This window comes from Pithys albifrons, chromosome 7, assembly GCF_047495875.1.
Source record: "Pithys albifrons albifrons isolate INPA30051 chromosome 7, PitAlb_v1, whole genome shotgun sequence".
Taxonomy (NCBI): Eukaryota; Metazoa; Chordata; class Aves; order Passeriformes; family Thamnophilidae; genus Pithys; species Pithys albifrons.
Genome location: NC_092464.1, coordinates 43,165,475 through 43,191,574, shown reverse-complemented (window position 1 = coordinate 43,191,574; position 26,100 = coordinate 43,165,475). Strand labels below are relative to the sequence as shown.

General features: G+C 41.0%; 1 protein-coding gene across 1 annotated transcript in view; it reads left to right on the top strand.

Annotated features, from left to right (window-relative positions):
- Positions 1-6,112: 6,112 nt before the first annotated feature.
- The window catches only part of ZNRF2 (zinc and ring finger 2), a 54,492-nt gene continuing 34,504 nt past the window's right edge, over positions 6,113-26,100 (top strand). Inside the window, exon 1 of the mRNA XM_071561193.1 lies at positions 6,113-7,098. Coding sequence (XP_071417294.1) covers positions 6,615-7,098 — 484 coding nt within the window. The 5' untranslated portion in view covers positions 6,113-6,614. The remainder of the gene's footprint in view (positions 7,099-26,100) is intronic.

The window sequence follows — 26,100 nt, the reverse complement described above, 5'->3', positions numbered from 1 at the left end:
AGCATTCTGACATTCCTCCTGACTCGGTCTAGTTGCAGCTGTGATCTAGGCCTTCAAAAAATCCAGTTATGCACTTTTGTATTCTTCACTATGCATTAGTTAATACAGTATGACCCTGATGCATACATCAGTATGCCTGGCTTTTATTATACTTTGAGGTTGTTACTGTCCCTTTGACTTCTGTTGCACAAAGTCACTGCAACACATGTGACTGCCTAGACAGCTGTGCTTAACATTCCTATGAGTAACTACCTAGTGTGTTTTTGTTTCTCATTATTAGGCTTATCAGTAGTAGACTGCACGTAGGAGGCTATAGAATATTAATTAATAATTAGTATTAATATAAAATATTAGCAAATAAGAACAAAGGTATTTTTAATTCTGGATTCTGAGAAGTTAAGGTAAGATTTGGCAGATAATATAGAACCTGAGAGAATATAAACTGTACTTGGCAAATCTAATGTCATATGGCTCTACCACCTGCTGTCATTTCTACAGGTTTCACTGTTATTTTTCTGTAATACTGTTTTCTATTTACTCACCTCCTTCTCTAGAAATCTGGCATTCAAGCAATTAGTACCAATAGCAAAAGATGTATCCTGTAGAAGAGCTTGCTTGAAATCAGCCTCTGAAGACTGAGTTACTTGTGCAATATTCACTGTGCCACACACAACTTGAAGTGCCTTCCTTATTAACTTCCATGAACTGCTCTAGATAAGGCTCTCTGTAAAGCCAGCTGCCTCTTTAGGTGCAGAAGGGTTTTCTGGTCACACCCTCCAATGCAAAGCAAATTAGTGTAATTCAGGAATATACCTTGAAAGATTACCATTATTTTCCTCTGCCCAAGTAAAGGGAGCTTAGGTGATCAATCGTAGTCCTCACTCTCATCCAACTCCTGAATCCACAATTCAGCTGGCATTGCTAGGTATCAATACATGAGATCTGAAAACTAGAGAGAGTAAACATATTTTCCATCTGTTAGTTTGTCCTCCGCCCCCTCTTCTTTGGAATCATAAAAACAGAAAAATGAGCTGATTGGGACCTTGATATGTCAGCTCATCTGCCCTGTACTCCTATCCCATGCCTTGCCCAGATAAACACAAATTGATGTCCCTTCATTTATGAATTGGTGCAAATGCCTTTAGTGTAGAAATGGGCAATAGTCTAAGCAGCTGTTTGTCTTCTGCTATTCCTTGAGCATATAAGGAAAATTATCTGCACATTAGCTTCTGAAGAAAGATAGCATTAGGGGGGCTAGAGTTGCATGAAAGGTCAGGAAACTATCCAGTGGGATGACTGATGCAAAGCTGATACCAAAAAAACTCCCACCAACAGGTAAAATTAATATAGTTTATGGGAGAACCAGTAACAGTACTGGCCTGATCATGTACTGAAATGGCAAATTCATATCAATAGCATTTGGTATTGCATCTGGTTGCCTACACGGGTACCTAGTGGCTACAGTAATACAACTGTGAATGTAGAACAGCTTAGAAATTATTATGGTGAATACCCTTTCCTATGAAAATTCTTAGACTGAAGTATATTTCTTAAAGTACTTACTTTATAGCGTATGGTAGAAGTGCACAGCAGAAATTACCATTTCTTCAAGTATGTTATTTACAAGTATTTCTTCTTGTACAAAATGTCAATCAATAAGGCCAGTCAAAATGTCAGTTTATTTTTAAGATTAAGTTATCTTTTCTGTGAACACCAGTTTTCTCTACAGGTAACTCTAGTGTACCAAATCAAGCATACTGTTTGCAGTGTGATAGAAATTCAAAAAAGCATAAAATTTGACCAAAAGATAGATGGCTTTAAACAGAATTTTTATAAAGCAAGGATAAACTTCCTTATCCTTGTAAGCATCACTACACATATCCATAATAATTTTAGGACCCAAACCTTGAGTTTGACAAGCCGCTTATTTTTTTATTCCATGGAGAGAGATCACAACTGTTTTTCAGACATCAGTGTAAGCACATGCGTAAATCTCCATAGGATTAAAGTCAATAGGTACAAAGAGTTATTCAATGCAAATCAAAATCTAAGATATTGGATAATAGGGTCTCCCGCGTTGAAATACCAGTCACCAGCTGGAGATTCACTCACACCAAAATGTCTCTAAACAGATTCCTACAACAGGTTTATGTATAATTTGTAGTCACACTGAGAGGGATAATATGGGACCCATTTCCCTTAGTGTACAGATGTGAACATAGAAAAGTCTCACCTGCTGTGTAGAGTAACTAGCTGCAGATGTAAGGCATGTGTATTTTACACATCTTATTTCAGAGGGATAAAATGTTCCGTTTTGTTTTCTCTATGAGCAACAGAGCACATTAGAAGTCTCTGTTTTCAGTATCTATGAAGAAGTGGTATGCAGCACTATTTATTTTAAACAGATGAAATACAAGTAATGTAAAAATCGCATTGATCTCTTCCAATCGCAATGTGCACTTCTAATTTGGTGTCTGCTCAGAAAATCTAATTGACCAAACCCTTTTAGGAGCCTACACTAGGTATTGTAAAATTAAGCTTTATGTTATGAGTGTGTGCTGTTCCTTTTTAAATCTTTGTCCTTTAGAAAAGAGTGTCTGATCAATCCTGAACAGAATGAAACTCTGGCTGCCTTTATTAGTTCAGGATCAGATGTTTCTGTCAGAAATGAAACCTTGCTTAAATCCTTGATTCAGTGTCCCTTTAAAAGCCACCAAAGAAGGGGACAGGGGGGAGAGGGGGGTGGCCTGTCTTCATAGCTCACTGTTGAGCAAAATGCAGACCCCTGTTCCATTTAGCAGCACACATTTTCCAAAACGTGCAATATTATGGATTTACAGCTAATTTTGTATGCTTAGGGCACACCTGCCACCTGGTATGCTCAAGGAACCTGGTCAAGAAACAAGTTCATTATTTTCAGTTGCTGATAGATGAGGTGGTATAACCAGAACTGAAGCGGAGTTATGCAGCTTGTAACAAAGAACAGCGAGTGTATTTGCCTGTCTAAACCAGTTTTTTCCCACTATCCTGGACAAGGAACAAGTAGTGCTTATTTAAGTATGAATAAGATTCCCTAGATATGTTTCTACAGGAATAATAGCAACATTCACCAATATAGACCTATCAAAGTAAATTTTTATATAACTATCTGCTTTCCACCAAGTCCTTGAAACCTGTGGAAATATGGTCAGCAGCAAGAGATTCTACTTTCTCCCTGTACTGTTTCCTCTCATTACTAGTTACTTTCTTTTGCAACTTAGGAACGTTTTATGCAAACTACCTTTGGAGTGTGTGAATGAACAAATGGGTGGAGGTTACAGTGCCAGATACTTGCCTCTACAGGACTCAAAAACAAGCAGACATTTGTTAGAAGAAATGTTAGCTTGAAAACCTAACTGTACGGCTGCCTATACTGTACTGCTGCCTATGCAAAGCATATTTCAATATGTAGAAAAATTCTATTCAACAATTTTTAAGAGAGACAGGAAGAATTGAGGGGAGAAAGCTGGCTCAGAGGCATGACACATTGCTTTTCTGAAGATCTAGGTGTTCTTTGAGATATGTGTCTTGTTTTGACTCTCACTTGATATGAGAGAGCTGCAAATATGTACTACATGCAAAACAAAAACTGAAGCCTCACAAAAAAAAGATATAAAAAGAAAAATCACATTGCACTGGAAACACTAATGCTCTCTGAGAAGGGAACACAGGCTTTACTGTTGTTGTGACTTCTTTTCTGTGACATATCCTGTGCTGTTAAAAGTTATTTTCTGGCTGTAAGGCAGTAACTGCTTGGATGTCTTGAGGGCTTTTTTTCCCCCCATAGATTTTATAAATTAATCCTAAATTGAATAAAAGGTTATTCACAGTCAAATATAATCTGTATTTAATACCTGCGCAACTCTTAGATCCACTGTGAAAAAAAACCAAAACTACAGAAAGTGCTGTGGTACTGTGTAGCAATGTACTGTTTTCAAAGTGGTTTTTATTCTAGCAGCTGACCAGCTCTCCTAGCACTCAGTAGTGGAAATTTTAAAAACTCCATAAAATTCTGAGCATGCTCTCTCTAAACCTGCTCCAATAGTGCTTAACATGCCACAGGCATTCTGTGAGCAGCAGAAATTATGAGTCATGTTTGCAACATCCTTTGCTCAAGCAAATTCTTGGAATCTAGCAAGAGAGAAATTCCTACGGTAGCTTTTCTTTCTGTGGGAACATTAGGATCTCTATCTGCTACATAACCATTTATTTTCTATACTGTTAATGTCTCTGAGAGATCTGGCTGAAGCTGAACAAGGATTTAAAAAGTAGCCAGTGGTAGAGCAGACAGTGTATTCAGTGATTTTTTTTTCTATAGGAAACTGAACTAGAAAGTGCTCATGATTGATGCACTTTGGAGTATCTACCACTGCTAGCAGAGACAGCAGCTTATAATTCACAAGTGGGGATGACATAGCTTGGGACGGCCGATTATCGACCCCAGCTGTCTGCCCAGCACCCAGCACACAAAGGACCAAGCTGTTCCTGAGACAGCTGTGCAATCACTGCCTCTTACTGAAACGGGCAATAGTTTACAGCAGCATCCTTTAAATGGGGTTCAGATTATTCACAGAGTGCCTCAGCTATCCAGAAAAGTGGTGTTGGAATGAAGAGTTGGGGCTAGTAACCTCCTGTGCCACCTCCAGCTATGGTACCTCTTCGTGCAAATTCAGCTGTGCGCTGCACTGATGCAAGAATGTGACCACATGCAGTTGTAAAAGATGGGGAAAGGGAGGCCCTTTGCTTATTCACATCTGAGGAGGAGCATCAAATATAGCATAAGTGCACATGTAATGTTCCATGTAGATGTAATGTGTACGTGCAAATGTTAAGATTAATACATCATATATACATAATACATATAAAATTATATATACATGTAATATGTGTAGTAAAATGTTACATAATACTTTGTATATTAAGGGTTTGATCAGTTTTATGGTATTAATTGTAAAATAGCTTGGGTAATATGCCATTGTGACACAGATGTGAGTGTACTCGGGGTCCCTACTGAGACAGTATGATGGACAGACCTGAGTTGGTGTGTACCACTGCCTGATGGTGACATACCTTATTTTATTGCAGACAATAATCCATACAACCAAGCAGTTTTCCTTGGATGACAGGCTGTAGGAATTGCATTTATATAAATTCAATGTACACAACATGTAATATCGTTTACCTTTAAAGAAGAAAATAATTTTATGTCTCTGATTGTTTTATCACGAGCAAACCAAGCCTGTTATCCACAGGGGTATTATTCACTGGGCCAAAATTTTTTGCTTAGTCAATCCTTGTGTAAAAACATGAGTTTTTCCCTGAGTGAGAGGCTGAGGTCTACACGATTTTCCTGTATCGCCTGTGAACCAAAGGCGTAAGAGATTTTCATCCTTCTTGCCCAGCTTCTCTATACATCCCGGTATGTCCTCATTCCAGGAAAACCAAGACTCGGGCAAACTGCCGGGGCTGCAAGTCCCTGACCCGGGAGAGCTCCTGATGGGGACAAGCGGCGCTTACACGGACCTCGCCGCCAGCCCGTGGCTCGGGGAGCCCTGCCAGCAGCGGGAGCCGCCGGGCCCCGAGGTCGGGCATCCGGGCGTTCGCTGGAGCCGCAAGGGCAGCGAACCGAGCGGCACGAGGGGACCCAGGGAGCTGCCTCCCGCTGCAGCCGCTCCTCTCCTCCGTCACCTGCCGGGGCTGCGGGCAGAGCGGACCCAGCGCCCGCCTCCCTGCCCCGGGCACCGCGGGCTGGCTCTTCACTCTTTGCCCGGCGGGGCAGCCGCTCAGTCACAGTCTGCGTGTGTATGTGTCTGTGTGTCCGTGTCCCCGGCAAACTCCCGCGGAGGGGGGCGCGGCTGGAGCCGTGGCGGGGCCTCACCTGGCGGTGCTCCGCACCTGGCGGGCAGCGGGGCGGGATGCGGGGCGGGATGCAGGGCGGGGCGGCGGGCCCGGCCCGTTGCGCCGCCGCTGGGGGCGGGTGCCCCGCGGGGCGCTGAGGGGAAGGAGCGGTGGCGGCCCCCGCCCGCCGTAACCGCTCGCACCCCGCCCGCTGGTGCCGCCCCCAGCATGGCGACACGGTAGAGGAGCGGCTGCGCCGGGCGCCCGCCCCCTCCCGCCTCCCTCGCACGGGCACGGCGCGCCGCGGGCGAGCGAGCGGCCTCGGCGGCGCTGCTGCCGCCGGTGCCCCGCACAAGGCTCAGCTGCGGCGGCGGAGGAGGATGGCGGCGGCGGTCGCGGCGGCGGCGGGCACAGCAGCGGCGGCGGCGGCGAGGCCGAGCGGCCGCGCGGCGGGAGCCAGCACCGTCCCGAGCAGCTCATGGTGGCGCCCCAGACCCGCCGGCAGCGGCCGCGCCGGGGCCGCCAGCTGAGCCGGATCCCGGCGGGCGGCTCTCCCCTCTCTACACCGACCCACCGAGCGACCCGTCCCGCTCCCCCGGCAAGCCCTCTTCCCCTTCCCCGGCGTGACCCGCGCCTCGGATCGCCCCCGCCGCGGCCGGACTGCCAGCACCGCCGGGCGCCGCGGGGGAGGCGGCGGCGAAGGGCACCGGGCAGCAGCGCCAGGCGGCGGCGGGACCATGGGCGCGAAGCAGAGCAGCCCCACTGCCGCCAATGGCCGCACCCGGGCGTACTCGGGCGGGGATCTGCCTTCCTCCAGCAGCAGCAGCAGCGGCGGCGGCGCTAACGGGACCGGCGGGCGCTCGGCGGGCGCTGGCGGGCGGTACGCGCACCTGGCAGCGGCGCCCCATGCCGCTCCCGGCGGCGCGGCGGCGGCGGCCGGAGGAGCAGCAGGAGGTGCCGCGGGGTCGGCACCCCGGAGCAGGTCCTTGGGGGGCGCCTCCGCCTCCGGAGCCCGGGCGGCGCAGTCCGCCCTCAACATCCTGCACAGCGTCGGTCCCTACGGCTCGCAGGACTCGGTGAGCAGCACCCCGGAGGAGGGCGGCCGGGACCGGCCCGCGGCGGGCAGCGGCGGCGGCGGCGGCTCCTCCGGCCCCTCCTCCGGCGGGCCCCGGCTGGTGATCGGCTCGCTGCCCGCGCATCTCTCGCCGCACCTGTTCGGAGGTAAGGGGCAGCGGCGGGGCGGGAGGGTTTTGCTGCGGGGCTGCGGACAGTGAGTGTGGGTGCTTATTTCCCCGGCTCCCGGTCCCGAGTTGAGGCTCGGGGACATCATTCCCGGGACAGCGGCTGCTCCTCTAAACTGGCGTCCGCCGGAGGGGGTACGGGTTTGGAAACGGGGCTCTCGGGTCGGCGTCTCCTGTCGCCTGGGGGGAGAGCTGTGAAAGGGGGAGGTTAAAATTGAAACGAGCTCGCGGCGGGGAGGAAGCGGAGAGTCTCCGGCCGGCGACTTTAGACTCTAATAGCTGTAATCAGTGCCTGTGTAAATACTCTTGCCTACTACTTACATAATTAGAATTTAATTGGATCATGTGTCTCCGCCGTTTATTCTAAAATCGGACCAAACTCCTCTTTAGGTACTGATTAATGTGTGGCTGATTCTTACTTCTCTAAGTTCTCGGGTTCTCGGTTCAGAAAGTCGATAAACAGAAGTTGCAGTAAGTTTCATTGCTTATTGCCGCCCCCTCCCCAGCGATGAGTAGAGCCGGATAGCTGCCCGTGCCGATGGAGTACGGGCTTGCAGCACCGGTACCCTGTAGCCTTGAGGATGGGCAACTGTGCTTTTGAGGCAGGAGAAACACTCGGCTGAACTCGGAAATAACCAAGAAGCTGAGGCACTTTAAGAAGCGTATTAAACGCGGAGTAAGTTGTATTTTTTTTGTCTCTTCTGCGATACCGAGATGCATTGGACTGCATAGGATGAGCATTTTGCTGCCCGTGCTCTTTACCTTAAAGCTGAAAATCATCTTGTTAGTTGCTAGCTGCTTTCAAAGTTGCTGACTCCTTATAGTACAGCTTATTCTGAAGGTCGTTGTTCACATAGGTCAAACATTTGTGTAAGCTGAGTTTTTCAATGGATGCATTTAACTGATACATCTAATATATATGTGTATATATATATATATACACAGACACATGTATTTTAACCTTTCTAAACACTAACCAACTTCCCTAAGGCTAATATAAAATTTCTGTGTTTCTCTGTTCTTGTTAAAACCTTTGTGAATACCATTTGCAGCAGGTTAGTTTTCTTGTTTTTTGTAATTCAGCCAGGTTTTAGCCAAAGTAGAGCTGTCTGCGGCCCGACCCTCGCAGGGTATGTGAGGTTTGAGTCACATGGCCTGCCGCCTCTACGTTGTTGGTGTGTTAACTTCGAGAGTCGTAGCTGTTACTTCCTATTTCTAAAACTGCCTCATCCCAGTGGTCGAACGTCAACAGAAAGCTATTATATTAAAAAATATTTTCTCTTAAGAAAGTAAATATTACTGTTCTCATAGTACCAAGCTGCTCAGTAGGAGGGCTTTGTTGCAAGGATGCTCATTACACTATCAAGGTAGCTTGAAGAGGAAGAAGGTACTTGCCTTTCTCTTGGTGGTGAAACGATGCCCTACCATGAAGCCTTGTGCAGCTTGTGCTAAGCAAAAGGAAATTAGTAGAACATATAGCCAGTTGTTGCTCAAAGGTGAAAGCTTTTCTCCTTTCTTAAACATTGTATTGCAACCTGCTTTGCTGCCATGAGGGAGTGCATTAAATGTAAATATGAGGATCAGTAACCTAGAAAGTTTTATTCAGATGCAGGAAGGTCTCTTCAAAATAACTCTGAATTTGATCTTATGTTTTTATGCCACATAATAGTTTTTTATTTGCTGTACTACAGGGTATTTTGTCCTTTGCAAATCTCTCAATTTGTTACATTAAAGAGGATAGAAGCTGAAACGTTGCAAAACTTGTTGCTTTTACCAGTGCAAGAAAAGTGCCAGGAGAGGTACCCTCTCCTTACCTACTCACTAATACATAAGTACTGTCATATGGTAAGGGCATGAGTAGCAAGTTTCAAGATACACTACCCTTACGTGGTCACAAGATGGTCATAGATCTATTTCCTCCTTCACTAAAAATCTTAGTGTATCTTATTGGGATGAATAATTATTTAATTGTCTAACACTGCAACACCTATGAAGAAGGCCTCAATTAAAGGTACTCTTTTTTTCAATTCAGATTTTGTGCTATCAATGATACATTACTCTACATCACACTCAATGTTGCCATCCTTATTTAGTTGTGTGCTTTATTTTTTTTTGATTCCTTACAATAACTGGATACTTGGAACAAGTAGCCCCACTGGAAATCATGCATTAGTAGCATCCCCATAGTGACAAATAATTTGAAGCATTGTTTTTGTCCTAATGGTAACTAGCTCAAGCTTGTCTAGGTGTGGTGTCTGGCATTTATCTTGTGTATCATAAGCATGCTTGAAGTCCCCTCCCTTGTTTTGTAACTTGCAAATTAGCTGAATTGTTTCTTTTTATCACGAAGACTGCAAAAAGTAATTTTGAGGATTTGCATAGCAATTCTATGAGAATTAAAATAAAAAAGAATAAGAGTAACTTCTGTGAGTTGCCAGTCAGTGACACGTGGGTGTTGCATTTGTTGAATTACTGTCATTAATTTGCCATTAGTAAATTATAGTCTATTGTCACTTTTACTGAGCTGTTTTGCATGCTGAAGTAGTGTATAAATACTAACCCTCCAATGTAACACACTTAAATTCATACTGTGCTTGTTAATGTGCCATTTGAATGAAAATATAAAAAATCATGTCCCTGTCTTGGAAAGTATGTTCCTTTAATAGAAATCACAGTAATAACAGCCTTTCCTGACTGAAGGTCTCATGTTCCTGACTGACCTCAGGGTAGTGCATTTTTATGAACAACATAACAGTGGAGTAAATACTGCTGTGTGACTTACATTTCATCTCAGGGAGAGTTCAATTCACTCAAGAATCAGAGGCCCTGGTCTCACAGAAAAAATATATGTGTGTTTAGCTTTGTGCTGTGAGGATGTCTGAAGTAGGCTTAGAGCACTAAGTAGAGTGAGACCCAAATTCACTAAGATCTTACGGCACTCCCAGATGCAGGGGCCAAACCTGTGTGTGACATTCAAGAGCCTTCTTGCAACACAGTGCCAAGTTCCAGTTTCCTTTAAGGTGATAACACTTATCAGGAGTTTTGACCAGTAGTTTCCCTGCTCTGTTCCTCAGTGAATGAGACTTCCCCTCTCTTTCAGCCCCAGAGTAAATATTCTTACCTTCTGTTATGAACAGTGTGTGGAAGAGTTGTCCCTGAGATCCACAGTTGTTTTTCCACTGTGTTTTTAGGCATTACACAGTGGTGCATGGCCTGTCAGCACTGCAGCAAAGCTACTGCTGTAGTTACAGTATGCCTTGTTTTTGTCATTGATGCCTGCAGCAATTGGTTCAGGTAAAAGTGGATGGTATTTTGGGTTTTATTTTTGCTTTGGGTAACTGCTGATGTGTTATTTCCTCACTTAAAATGTTGACAGATCCTTAGAACCTGATTCATGTTTGTGTACCTGTTTCTGGGTGGTCATAACTGGGAGAATTCTTGGTGAGAACCCCTAGTCTAGTATAAGTAACTTTCTGGTGTTCGTATTTAAAGCTGTTCTTTGGAAGGTTGTTATAAGACAACAAAGCCTTAAAACTTCTTTTTTCTTAAGAGTGTCTTGGGGAATAATACATAAAAATTGAACTGAAGATAGCCGAAACTCACACTGAGTTTTTTAAATTCCCACATCAGTCCTTCATTCAAGCTGATTGAGAACAGACTGTGCAAGTGTTATACAGAATCTCAGATTGTGTTGTGTACAGTCATACACAATTTTATATGGTGTATTTATGGACAGATTTTTAAATATATAGCATTGTCAGATACAACTGTTAACAGCTTTCAGGCATATGTCAAGATTTGAAATAATAATTTGGAGATTAAGTTGCATCTGTTCAACTTTATTAGGAGAAGAAAGTTTATGTTCTTCTTAAGTCAAATAATGATCAGGTTTTTTTTTTGTGAAGTACTTTACAGTGCAGGATTTATCACCAGCTACTGAATGTACATAACACAATGTGGGTAGAACCTTATACATATGTTATAGTAGCATCTGTTTCTAATAATAGCTGGCAGAAGTAATGAATGGATTCTTCATTCTATAAAAGAAAGTTTATGAAAGCCTAAGGTTATAACCTGAATTCCGAGTTGGGATTGTGGAAAGCAGATATCAGTAGAACAATGATGTGAATTCTCAGAAAGAAGTTTTTTAGATGTCTTTCAAACTGACTAGAAAGCCACATCTTGTTTTGTTTCTCGTCAGATCTGTTGAGTTATATGATGCATTTGGAAATGTTTTTGGGGTTCTCTTCATCTTTCTAACAGCTATTTTTGTAGGGCATGACTATCTTTTGGTCACTTTCTTGCCCTTTTCTTCTAGTATGACAAAAGTACTGTTGCTTTGAGAAATCATGAAACTTTTAAACACTTCAGACTGCAATGCTGCTCCCATTTTGCCAGCCAAAGGGGTTGGGGTAAATCTGGGATTTTTGCCCCCTGGACTGGGAGAGGTGTTGTGAATTGTGCCTTGCAGCAAGACTGTTGGGATATCCTGTCTGTGGGAATCACGTTTGAAGCACTGAAACTTGCTACTGTAGTTTCAGCCTGTATGCCTTGGTACCACTTGACATACCTTCTCTTCCTGGCAGTTGGAAATTTTTTTATATTAGAAGGAGGCCAGTGAATCCTTGATACATTTCTCTAAATTGCTTGTTAACCATTCAGAATGAGGAAAGAGTGTAAAGATTTAGTCTAATAAAAGCTGTAACAAATTCCACCCTTTTTTAGAGGTATGATAACATCTCTATTTGCTGTTGTGAACACAAAAAAAATTCCCATGTGTGTTTTCAGATAGTTTTGCTGTTGCAGTTCATAGGTCTTACAAGGTGCAGAACAGTAAAAGTGAAGGCGCTGTCTCTGCATTGGTGTTTTGATATGTTTCTATTCCCTTGGCTGCGCCAGTGAAACACAATCATATCCATGTTTGTGCACTTTGAAAAAAAGAGGCTGACTGAAGTCTACTGATTGCAGAAGGTTAAAATGTAGGCCAGTCTGAAAGCTGAGAGAAATACAAACATACCTGTATGCATACAGGTAACTTTGCAACCACATAGCTGGAGAGGGAAGAGATAGATGTGTGCCTTATTTTCTATTCAGTTATAGCACTGGCCAGACCTCAAAGTGGGAGTCAAGAGTCAGCATTGCAGTCTCTGAAGATAATGTGAGATTTTGGAAATGTGTTAGCATCCCCTTAACCAAAATACAGATTGAAAATTCCAGTGTGGTAGGAAAGGCAGTCCAAGGATGTCTGTTGATAGTGGGTTTCAGAAGAGCTGTTCTGGCAGATGGGTTTGAGGAATCCGATCCCCTTCGGGGTCTCACTGTTCCTGTATTTAGTGGACTCTTCTGTTCCCGCATACATTCAGTGGGCAGCACACAGTTCCCGGTTGGCAGCACAGGTGTAAAACCTCCTAAAGAGGGGCCAAGAAAAAGCAGCAAGAGGTCCAACACCACCAGCTGCCTGTTCCAGCTCAGTGAAACGTTAAATTTTTGGACAAAGTGAGCGAAAAAAACTGTTTGGATCTTCTGGTAGTGCTCACGAAGCCCCTGGGAGCCATCTTTCTTTTCCTTCAGCTGGAAACAGGTCTCTGTGATGACAAGGAGCTTGGGGCAGTGAAGTAAAGACTGAGGTGTGTGTAAGAGGCTCTGGGAAGGGCTCTTTTTTTTTTCCTCTTCCTGCATGGTAAATGGGAGGGGTTAGGAGAAGCCAAATAATATAAAATAGCAGCACTGCATTTGTGGAGAAATGTAAATAGTTAACCATGTGAAGAAAAGGAAACTGCCTAATTGTAATGGCATATATAAATATTTCTTTTGGCTGTCAGGGCAGTGATAATACCTGATTGAGCCTTTGCAATGCCAGTTCAAACAAAGGCCCTCCTCTTTAATGTCTTCTGAATACCTATCCTACCCTGATATTCTGACAGTGTGTCTCTTCATGTTCTGTCACGTAATTGCAGACTAGTCTCCAACAACCTCCCAAGTAATTTCTTTGTCTAATAAAGAAAGCCTTTTGTCACTGCTGGAAATACAAAACTATTTTTAGAACACATTGCCTACACGTCTGTTTGGGTAAGTTCTCCTCTTCTGTTCTTGCCAACTGTTCATGGAAAACTTGATCATGCAAATGATCTTGATTTGCTGTCTTATTCTTGCAGGAAACTTTTACATTTTGAATAAAGTTATGAAGATTTTTGGGTAGGTTTTCCCTGCTAGTTGCATGCAAGCTATTTTATTTTTTTTTCAAATTTTTTTTTGCAGTGTGTCTACGGCCCATTAATAGCTTAATTAGTTTCAGAAGAGATGTATGGTAATTTCTACAGATTGTGTTCATTTACTTTGGTAATGAAGCATGTTTTTCTTTCAGATTTTTAAGTCTTGAAAAGAAAGAAACCTTTGAGTGCTCTGAGTTTCTATTGTGGAGTATCTTTAAAGACGTGCATCTTACCAATCAAAAGAAAACAATTTGTATAAAATCACAGTTACCTGAGTAAACCAGAACAGCACTTTTTAAGCATCTAGAAAAGTGGTTTTGCTGTCTATTTTTTGTGGTTATATAATCCCCAAACAGGTGTTTATGTTCCCAAGGCCACCTTTCCTTTGTAAATGATCCTTGCGACTTTCATAAGGATGTCTTGGTGTGTATCCAGAGCTCTTTCATGTCTGTTGTTTGGTGGACTTCAAAGTACTGATGCTTGAAAAACGGGAGGGTAAGCCATAGAAAGAATGAGGCTGGTTCTCACTTTCACTCAGGACATGCTTCTATTTTTTGCATGGAAATTGAATAGTATTGACCTAGAGAGATCAGGAGGCATGGAGGAAAATCTCACAGGGCTCAGGGTGTCTGACTGCCTGCCAAAGAGAATACTGAGTGTTATGTGGGATTTGCCTCTATTGCTCTTAGTTGTCTTTAGGAACTGACCTACCTGGGTGTTTTCTTCTTGCTTGTCTGCTCTGTCTAAAAATCAGACCACCACAGCCTGTGAAGAGTCCCCAAAGGGTGGGTGTGCTGCATACCATTGGGGATATTTTTAGTAGATTCTGTTTGCTGACTGACTTAGTGTGCTATAAATAGAGTTCTCATCTGGCATGCACTTTGCATGTCTTCTAGTAACTTATAATAAATTCACCTAAGAATAATGGCAAGAAAAAACAAGCTGTTACAATTTATTTGGCTTTCTATATGAAGTGTTATTTGTATAAAACAATTATTTTGTAACATTTTAACTGTAAATGGCTTTTAAAACTAGTGGTATTCCAAAACACTTCCTAGTCAGGGTCCATAATTAATCCTTCTGTCAAATTGATTTATACTGTATTTTCATTATGGTTTTAAAAGTTGGAAGTGGAGTTTTTAGAGGTTAGTTGAGGATCTGGAATGCTGTCAATACTAGCAAATTACAGTCTTTGTTATGCCAATACTAGCCCATTGCTTGAACATGCATAGAGGCTATTCTCTGGGGGAAAATGAAGCCTAGTTATGATTCTCCTGGAATTTTTTCCTGAAGTATACGTGTATATGCAATTTTTTGAGTTGAAATATAGTTAAGGCACTTACCATGTTTTTCTAATTATTAGGACTCAAGGCAAAAAGGGGAAGATCCCATGTCTTATACAGTTGCATCTGTCTTAGTATTGAATTTGACACAAAGTTGAAGGATGGCTTCTTGCTGAATTGAGCTGAGTGTAACCTAAATGCAGTTGTTCTGTGCTGCTAAAATAAAAACTGTCAGAGATACAGTAATAGATGTGAAGTTTTCCATGTGCAGCAAAGGAAAAGTCTGCATAGAGGTGCAGATTGCCTGGGCACACAAGCAGTATTTTCAGAGTCTTAAATTTCTGTTATAATGACATCTGGACCAATCTGGTGATAGTTTTTCAGAAAACTTACAAAATAGATTGTCGCCCTGTCAAGAATCAAAGATAGTTCCTTAAAAACCATGTTGATTTTGAATCCTGGCTTCCTGCAACTATCCCAAGTTTTACTTGTGAAATGAAGAACACCACTCCTTCTTTATTCTTCAGTGTCAATAAGGATTGAGTTGAATATGGATTGAAGTTCCAGTTTGGGGAAAAAAAATCTCGTTTGTCTTGAGAAAACGCTGTGACCCTACCAAACAGACCGAGCATCATCAGTTAAGCAGATTTCAGAGAGTGGATGATCACCAGAATATAAGGAACAGTGACAATAGGTAAAATGTGGTTCTCTATGGCCATTAACTGCTTTCACTGTGAGGCAGTCCTCGTTGTCTTTGCTGCATCAGTAAGGATGACTAGAGTAGCCTAAAGCAAGGATGACTGAATTAGCCTAAGATGCCAGACTTGAGAATTTGCTGTCCATTTTTTTGTGTGTGTTGTTGTCCTTTGGGAGAATGAGTTTAAAATCCCACACCTGTGTTCTGAATACTGGAAGGCATACTGTGCTTGTGCAGTGACTGGCTCAGGGCTCCCGTAGTTTCTTAAACTGGGTGATTGTGGTTCATACTCAGAGCTGTTTGTGATGAAGTTTCCTGAGAGGTCGTATGACTGTGTTCAGGTGTCAAGTGCCCAAATACAGGGTTAGTTATGCAACTTTCTTCTTTCTAAATTTTCACATTGTGATTTTACAACCTTATTGGTAAATCAGGGCTGGTTTCAGTGTTTTGGTTTTGGGTTGGTTTTTTTTTTTACAACCTTATCCATATGGATATAGTTGTTCAAAGTAGTCAGATCAGTGTGCAAAGATACTTGTTTTATTTTTCTACTGGGAGTAGCACTAAGTGAATGACAAGTAGATTGACTGGCCGAGTACAAAGCAGAGCAAAGAAGACCTAGCTTTTTGTTAAAGCTCTAGTAATCTATTAATGAATTACAAACCCAAAATAAAACATAATTGCAAAACTCCTTATTTATTTTTAAAGTCCTGTGTAAAGAAAGAAAATACTTTTCCACCTCTGCAGTAGTGCCATAAGGCTGTTGCTGGCTGAAGAGAAATGATCTATTAGAACAACAAATGAATGAAACCAGCATGCAAATCACATATGTAAAAGGACTGTGTGCTGTCAAAGAAACACCCTTTGAATATCTGATTCGGCTGTCCTAACATTTGCATACTAGATGAGTAGCATTTAGATATTAGATGACACGTGTACAGGCATTGCCTTGCTTCTTAAGGACTGAAATACGTTACTCTTCAGTTAATTTTAATTGTATGCTTGCTACAGCTGAGCCTTGGATTAGTTTATATCTAAGTGTCTCATATCTGTGAATTTGTGTGTTTTGTAAGTGATAACATTTTCAAAGACACGTGATACTGAGTTTCTTTGCAACCATGGATGTGAAAAACCAAAGTGCTGAAAATGCTATTGAAATAAAATACAATACTGGAATAGCTTCTGCTTTTGGAGAAAAAACAGATCCCATTGCTAGCATAATAAACTGTGTACCAAAATAAACTGGTTTACACACACTTGATAAGATCAAGATCCAGTGACAGCATAAAACTAGGGAGTGGAGGAAATGTTCCTTGGAAATTTGTGACTAGTTCTGCAAACAAAGAAATAAGAAGGCTAATGCAAATAATGTGTTTTTTGTTGTGTAAGTGGGGGAAATGGATGATCCGTTTGGCCCAGGTTATTCTCCTTTATATCTCTGCTGTGCCTCTCCAGTTGGAAAGCACACAGTTGTGTTCAGCTGATCAAGTTAGGAGGAGATGATGAACACATTCAGAGCTGGAGAGCAAAAGTTCTTGTGGCGGGCTGGACTGGTATATATTACTTCCCTCTACAGGTGTGCAGGCAACCAACCTTTTACATGTATTTAAAGACTGTACATTTTGCTTTAAAGCTTCACTTGGAAGAAATGCTTGAAAGAGTTTTTAAGCTTGGATGATGTAATTTCTTCACATTAAACTATTTAGTGTATTGGGGAAATCTATTAATTTATGAAGTGAGCTAGAATTAAGCCTGCTGAAGATGGCTTGGACCAACAGCAGTGTTGAGAGTGTTCCTATCCCCACATACAGTGTCATGGAATCTGAAGTCATGGAGCACTTCTCAAAAGCAATCTAATTTTTAAATTCTGACCAGGGATTGTCCAGCTGTAGTTTTGACCACTGGCTAAATCATTCTTTCAAACACCTGTTCCATATTTGACCTTTTAACTTATTTATCATCAAGTGTCAGAGCAAAAAATTTCCAGGACCTTATCTATAGTCCTTGCTTTTAGAATAGTCAGTAGGAATTGATTTCTGTAATTTCTTGCAACTCTTGGAAGAAAATTCTACTCTGAGCAGTCTTTATCAATGCTAAGCATGACTTGCCTTATATTTGTTGTAACAGACATGGCAGTCTTTTTCTGCAAAATACTTGCTTATGTATGGCTGTTGCCTGATTTTTAATAGTGGGTTAATGATGTTGATCTCCACCAAATTGGGATTTTATTGATGAAAAACATATACTTTGGCAGCAAAGCTAGAAGTAGCCAAAAGCATCCAAAAATGAAATGGTCTCTTGTTCAAGTGTATTGGAGAATTGTTTCTCGTATTTTCGTTGTGAAAGTTGTTCCTTCCATCTTTGCCATACCACAAATGGTTCTTTAACTAATGAAAATGGCAGTTGTAGTATGCAGAGTGTAGGCTGGTATTGAAGAAGGTGTAGGATGGTATTGTATGCTGGTGTTTTTCTGAGTCTGAAAAGCGATGCAGACATGGTTTTGGTTTGGTGGTGCACCTGGATTGCTAACTATGCTGAGGAATACGGTGCTGGGCTACTGTAGGATCATGGAATGATTGTTGAAAAGGATCTTAAAGATATTCTAGTTCCAACCCACCTGCCATGGACAGGGACACCTAGACCAAGTTTCTCAGAACTTCATCCAGTCTGGCCTTAGACACTTCCAGAGGTGGGGCATCTACAGCTTCTCTGGCCAGGCTGTTCCAGTGCCTCACCAATGTTGAAAACATGCATTGGAGAATGTGGGCTACATGGCTATTTTAGTATTGGAAATTACTGTACCTACTTGCTCTACTATAATGAGCTGAGAATGGGAGACCTGAAGGTGTTCTAGTCTAGGTGAGATGACACCAGTTTGGGGATTAATCTGCTTTTCCACTTGTTTTGTTCAACAGATACCTTAGCTTGAAGGTTAAGAATGCAAAAGTGATGCATAATTTGTCAATATGAGGAAGGCTCTTCAATAATTGCAAGTAGTCAAACATCTTTACTTTTATTTAGCTGTAGTATTTGTAACATGTTCTATATTTTCCAAAGTGCTGCAAATACTAGTTATAGGATGCACCTCCAGGGACTCCTATTTTATTTCTTTTTCCCGTCAGGGATTTGCACTGTTTCTGGGCTGTTTCACACTCTTTCCCGTGGCAGCCTATTCCTAACTGTAAAACCTTGTTAGCTGCAGCAAGCCAACATTCTTAGAAATATGTTTAAAAATGAATGTTTGTATACAACATGTGGCTGGCCTGACACTATCAACAAAGATGCAGAAATAGAATGATTGAAAAGCATAAGCACCTCAGGAAATGTTAACCTCAAGGGAAATGCTCTGGAAGGAATGCCAAATTTGTAAGCAAGAAAGAGGAGGAAAGGTCCCTACGGAATGCTGGTGTTTGTTACAATACTCTTACCTGGAGGGAATCAGGATACACGGATAGGAGCGCTGATACAGTTGTTTTCCAGTCTCTTAAATTACGATCCTGTGACACTAAAGCTCTGTTTGTGTCAATTATTGAGAGCCTCTCCTATTTTTTCTTCTTTTCCCCTGCCCTTGTGCTGTTTTCTGTGTGGATGAGTCATCTTACTTGCAACACCTTTATTAGTAACTGAAGTGCTGTTGAAAACAAGAATAAATGTGCAGACGTACTGATTTAGCTGGATCTTAAAAAAACATTAAAAAAACCCCCAGTGTTTGAGTTTAGGACTTGTTTCTTTTTTTTCCTTGGAAGACATAATTTTAAGTATTATATTTAATTTGGATTTTAACTTCATTATTCTAGTTTTAACTAGCAGTTGTTATATACCGGTAGTGCTAATGGAGGAGTAAGATTGAAGAGAAACGCACTGAAATGGATAATTAGTTCCATATCAAAGAGAGGCCATTTTGATTAAATTCTGTATTTTAGGGATCTATTTTTTAGGTATTTTGTCTTCAGTTTTTCTAACTTAGATTTCCCCCAAACTGAAAATTGTGATGTAAATTTTGCTTTTCACTAGAAGTATCTCAAAGCACACACGAGTTAAAATGATTAAACTTACTTCTCCAAAGATCTAACCGTGTAAATATGCTGTACGTATAGCACAAGGCATTAAAGCCTGGAACTTAAATATCAACATATTAAGTTCTAATCCTGTTGGTTTTCTGTTCATACCTTAAGGATGTGTAAATTTACAAAATTACACACTTGTAATTCGATTTTGGATGCGAAATTTCCTATAGAAATAGGAAAGGAAGAAAAGCCTCCAGACAGTACCTTATTTTTCTTGTGCTTCATGCTCCTGTAGTTTCTCTCTGGCATATTTAGCCTTGTGCTCCTCCAGGCAGTGATGATAAATGTACTATGTATGATGTCTTTAAGCTATTGGTACAGCTAAAACACTGTGAAGACAGCTTTACTCAAGTCAGTCTTGCACATGCAGAACTTTGGTATACTCACAAATCTGCCTTGAAGAGCAGAATCCCACTTGTCAGGAATTGTCATCTATAACTGACAAAGATTCCTTCCTCTTTTGAAGCAAAAGCTCTTTCTGTAATCTCAGAATCCATATCCTTAAATTTAGATTTATAGCCCTCTGCAGAAACTCCTAAACAGCAACCACATCTTAATGGTGCTTTCCTAACCCTGAAAGTCAGTAAATGCTATGGAAATTGAACCCTGTAACTGAGGAGTAGGAATATCACCACAAATACTTGTCCGTAGAAGGGTAAATATACAACATATTGTATAGAGGAGTAAAGATACAACAGTTACTGTTATACGCAATACTCAAACATTGCATTTCCCTTTCTCACAGAGAAATGTTGTTAATGTTCATAACACTTGCAGGGACCTTGGTTCCTTGGACAGTTCCTTCCTGGCACTGGAATGCAGGATCAGTGGGGTTTAGCCCATTCTGAGTAGATGCTGTTTATCTATACTTTCTTAATCTCTTAATGGAAACCCATCTATTCCCTTGGGCATTTTATTTTGACAGTGAATTTTGCCATTGGAAAAATTCCTAATAAACAAATTACTCACAGTGCTTCACAACTGATTCCCAATTTTGAGAGCAGAAATTTGCAAATGATGCATTTTTATTAATGGGTAGCTCTTTCTTCATTACAAACATAAAGGGTTCTTTTTTCCTTTTTAATTGTACTTGTCTCTGTCTAGCTGTTACATACAATTTCAGTGATGCATAAAGCCTTGAAATGTAACTCAAAGCTCATTTAATTGCAATGTTAGAGTTCAGTATCTCTCAATTTTTTTGTCCGCCTACTTTGAGTTAGGCTTGTAGAAAGCTCCAATTAGGTAGATGTGTCTGACAGAAGATAACCAGGGTGGCAATGAAGAAAACATCATTTAACAATAAAGTAACTGTCTTAAAAAACTTAAATTGCTTGTTTCTGTCAGTGGCTGCCTGCCTAGCCAGATTCAGGAGGATAGCCTGGTAAGAGAATTCATTAAAAACAGACTTATGTGGAAAGTGATCTGGTGTTATTGTTTGTGTTAGGTGGCAAATTTGAAGCTGCTGCTTCTTCTATAAACAAGAAAGCCAGCAGCAGTTATTCTTTAAAACGCAAATCAGCTGTTTGGGCTGTGAAAAACCTTTCCCTAACACAGACAAAGGTATCACTGTGACTGTTTGTACAAATTGGCACTGGTGCTGTATAAATAGGGGGAATTTCATGCCGGTTTTGTGCTCCCATATGCCTCATCATCCTGGTACACAAACTGAAATAGTTATCTTTGTGCCTTTAAGCCATGAATCTCGCTCAAAGACCAAGAGTGAAAACCATTGAAAGGGCTCCATTCTGGCCTGGTTGCAGAAGACAGGCCTTACGTTTGTGTCATTGTTGTGCTATCTGGCTAACTGCACTTATAGCAGGATTAACAAAAGACTGGTAATCGAGGATAGATTGTTCGGGGTTTAAAACACGCTCCGTGGGAGCCATGGAGAGGAGGAGGAAGCGGGATGTGTTCAGCACCCGCGCCCTGGACAGCTCAGCGGAGTCGCGTCCGCGCTGCGCCCGCCCAGGCGCCGCTACTGCCGCCCGGGGGTGGGGACGGGGCCGCCACTGCCGCCCGGGCCCGGGGGTCCGACCTTCCGAGGATGGGGCTGCCACTGCTACCCAACTGCGGGAACTGGCCCAAAGCCTTCTGGCTGGGCTACTGAGCTGGATTGGAAACACCAAGAATTTGTGATTATTGCCTCAGTGCCCTGTGGTTCAGAAAGGAGCTTTGACAGTCCTGAGAGTAGACCAGATGTACTTCCCTGGAAGGCTCTTTGTAACTCTAAATCTGATTCGTAGTTGCATCTTTCATTTTTTTCCCTATTCTCTCTTTTTTTTTAACCTTAATTGGGTTTCAGAAGTTCAGTGTTGATCTATTTGTTCATTTTCATCTTAGAAAATAGGTTTTCTTGTCACAGCTTTCCAAAACATTGCTAAGGTAGCTTCCTTGTTCTTAGTTTCATCTCTGTAGTTTGTTTTTCACGTGGTTTCAGGACTTTCTGGAGCTAGTTCTCATTTTCTGCTAAAAGTTTTGATAAGCTTGTAGTTTCAGCTGGACTTCCCTGCTTGGTTCCTTACAGTAAGTGGAAGTAGAAAAAGAAGAAGCAGATCCTTTCTGTTCTCACACTGTCTATTCAGTTTTCTTTGACACTGTGTGACACCACTTTTTAAAAAGTATTTGACCTTAAATGTTTAAAACCAGGAGAAATTTCTGATATATTTTGAAATTATTATTAGAAAGATGCCTAGAGTAGTAGGAGGCTCACTGAAGGATCCTTTTGTAATAATATTAGTTTTTCTTGACAAAAAAATAAAATCTACAAGGTGGTATTCTTTTGAAAAGGGATAGTTTTGCATTCAGTAAAGTTGAGGTAACAAGACAAGATCCATCTTCTGTGTGCAGGAAAAAGAACAAAACATGTAAATAATTAATTTCACTTAATGGCTTTCAAAGGCAAGATGGAAAACACAGTAATACTTTGATTCATGTGTGAAAACAAGTTTTCTAAATACTTTAGTGACCTTTTTCCTTTCTTTTTCTGAACTTACTGCAAAGAGCTATGCACTTTCTTTTTTTTTCATACTGTTAAGTGTAGTTTATTTAACATAGTATGTGCTGCTTTTCCTCCTTACCGTTACCATTTTAGAAATGTCTTGCAGGACTTTCCTTAGAGGTGGGAATCCTAAGTAAATATTAATTCCTTTTTATGCTGAAGACCTTTCAGTATACTACCATACCATATACCAGCTTCTATGAGAACATTGGTGACTTTATTCATTTTTGTACTAAACAAATAAAAAGAGGAACCCACATGCACTTGCACTCCCTCCCTACTGGAAGAAATAAAGTGAAATTAAGGAGGGAAAGAAAATAAACTGATTTTGCTCTTTCAGTTGTAGGAGTACATTTTCTAAATGAAAAACGGAAATCCATCATTAAAGAAAATTAGTATTAAGAGTTTTCTCAATGTCCTGGAAAAGATGTGCTTCCAAATTGCCTGTCCCTAACATGAGTAACTTTGCTTTGTTTAGGATGGACCTCTGCCATGTATCTGGGAAGTATGGCAAGTTGTTGGGTAATTCCCAGGTTTGCACTCCACCTTTCAATATTATTCTTTTTCCTCCCCTTAAACCTGCTTCATTTGAGACATGATATATAACATAATTTTATTTATAAGTCAAAGGCTTTTACTGAAGTCACATTCTAGAAGTTATTTCCCTGGTGTTCTGATTGTCTAGGTTTGGTATAAGAACAGTTTGTTCCCTGAGTAGTTACAAAAATACAGAGATTGGACAGTGCATAAAATGCTATTTGTATTTGCTTGGTTGGGGGTGGAGCCACCATCTACATTTATATTTTTATAAATTTAAAACCTATTTTAATAGATTAGCCAGTCCGAGACAAAAGCTAGTAGTTTTATAAGGGGTTTTTTTCCTTGCCTTGTTTTAGTTTCTTTCTGAAAAACTGCCCCTGAGGGAATAGAAATTGATAATACAAGTTGTCATAACAGGTACTTTAGAAGATGTTCCTGTATCTTTTATGAATTGCTTGTGTGCAAGCCATTTGTCTATGAAAAAGCTGCCCCTATTAATACATTTGAGATCAGGATTTTTATCTAAATGGGTTTTAAAGACTCAGATTTGTGCAGATTCTTGCCAGAATACTAATAGATCATAATATTGTTCTTTTAGTACTTGAAATTGATTCCAGAAGACTTGCAGTTATTTTGCTGGTTGGTACTACCCTCAACTTCTTGACATACCAGCCTAGGCCAATAGCAACCATAACCCGTTGCAGGTTTATAATCCCACGTAAATTGTAGGTTAGAAACATGCTGACTACAGTTTAACTAAGAACTAGTTAAACTAGGAGCAGGATTTCAGTCTATGCTACCACGTTTTTTGCAAAGTACCTGACAGAGTGTGTCAGGCCGAAGTCTTCTTTTTGCAGAACAAGTTCAGCATTCACTCATTTTTCAGCCTAGAGCTGAAGGATTAGACAGCTGTCAGTTTTCTGTAGCATGCCCACTGCCCTGTGAAGATGTCTTCCAAATAAAAACTCCTGTTGTAGATTATAGGATTAATAGAATGAATGGTACAATGTCTACAAAGTTCTGGAAAGCAAAGACATAATTCTAGTGGTTTAAATGGCATTCTCACTGCCCAGAACTAGGAATTGTATTGAGTATTGCTTTATCTCAAGGAAAAAAATCATAAAAGTTAGTTTTTCTTATTGGCACATCTGGTTTACTGATACCTGAGTTGATAAAACTGCTGTAAAGGACAGGTGTGGCAAGATCTCCTCCAGAAAGAGGAATAGTGTACTTTTGTGATGACCAACAAGAATGCCAGGCTTCCCTCAGGAGCTTTTTTTATTAGGTGTTCTTGAAAATGGTACTTAAAGGCAAGTTTAAAAAAAGTTATGAGATAAAACAACAAAGCCTGGAGGCAGAGGCTGCCCTTTACATGCCTATGGCTTACTTCTCAGAACTCTTTAATACAGATAGAGTGTGCTCTGGAAGAACAGGAACAGGTCTATCTTTTCAACAGAGCTGGCTTAATCTTGCTGTTTTATTGGTGGTCTTGCTGTGAAATCTATCACAGTTGCTGTTGCTGCACTCATCTGTGTGCAGTGGACTTACCTGCCTTCTGAAGCCTTCTGAGTGGATTTTACACTGTGTCCATGAGGGAAACAGCTCCTTTGACCTCTCCTAAAATCTGAAGTAAGAAAGCTGCCTTAGAAAACTGGTAACAAGATTTAAGTGTGAGAGATTTATCCTTCAAGAGCATCATAGGACTTTTATTTTATAAGGCATTTGAAGTAAATCTTCTGTCTACGGAAATGGAAGTCTCTTTGAGGGACTAATGTTCTCTTAGATAAAGCAGGAAATCTAATTTGAAACAGAAAAATACCTATGAATTATGTTGTTAATTCTTGAAACCTGGGTTGTGAAAAGTAACAATGTGACAATGCAGTGCCCAAATACTTAGCAGTATAAAATCTTCCTTGCTTGGGCAATGATTTGCTTAACTTAAAATGCCTTTTGAAAATTATAACTTTTTCATGGAAGATTTTTGAAATTTGTATTTTTTTTCAATCTGGAATGAAGGGTACTGTGGGAAAATTGATATAAATCTGTCTTGCTAATAATTGTGGCATTTGGTTAGTAGTAGTAATAATCCTGAGTAGTGTCACTTCAGGACTTCAGATGTCCAAAGTGATAGATTTATAAATTTTTTTAATGAGTGCTTTACACTTAAAAAAAGCCTATGAGTCTGAACAGAATTAAATCCTCATTGTTTGAGAAGTGCTAGGTGTTGGGGTATTTAACATGTATCATGGAAGTTTTATTTCCTCAAGGAAGGTTTTTGCAGCTGAAGTAGGTATGTAGTACACATTTGGGGTGCATCCTTCATTAGATGTACTCTTTTTCTAGAAGTCCACAGTATTTTGGTGTGGGTGGTTTTTTGTTTGCTTGTTTTGTGTATATCATGGAAGGGTTTCCTTAAATGCAACTTACTGGTCTATGCCCTCTGGCTGCTGCCTTGATCCTGTCAGTCTTCCTTTTGTTTTATACACTGCTGGCAGCTGGCTAAGCAGGTGAAGGGATGAACCTGTAAGTCAGCTGGGGGAATGCAGGCTCAGACTCTGGCATTCTTTATGCTGCCATCAAGAACTGTTCATTTAATGGAAGAGTTATTTAATTCTTTCAAAAACAGCATTTTTTTTTCATTGAGCATTATATATGTTTTAACTGCCCAGTCACTGGATTTATGGATCTGTGGTAAAGCTTGCTAACTCGTTAGGTAAGGCTCTGGTTAAGAAGGCAGTGCTTTATGGAAAGGCAGAGCAAATTTGTGTCATGATTTACTTTTTCTGTGACCCTTGTCTCAATGTCATTGTGGGCAAATAGGCATTTTTATATAAGGTGACACCTAGAGGCTTAGCAGAATTGTTTGACTTTTTGTGTAAGGCAGGGTGAGTCTCTTACTGCCTTTCTAAAGTATATAATGGAGACATTGCTACCATTGTACATTCCTTTTACTTGCCTGTTTTGGAGTATAAGCTCTTTGGAGGAGGGACTAATACCCATATGGGAACAAACATTGTTTATAGCACTTGGCATGCTTTGATACTGATTTAATAAGGGCATTCCTGAAATTGGAGCAATCATGTTTGTTAAAAAACCAAACAAACCCCATAAAACCCAAACAAACCTCAACACTCTTTCTTCTTAAAATATAGTTTATTAGTGTGCTGCAGTTTCAGGCTATCTCGATA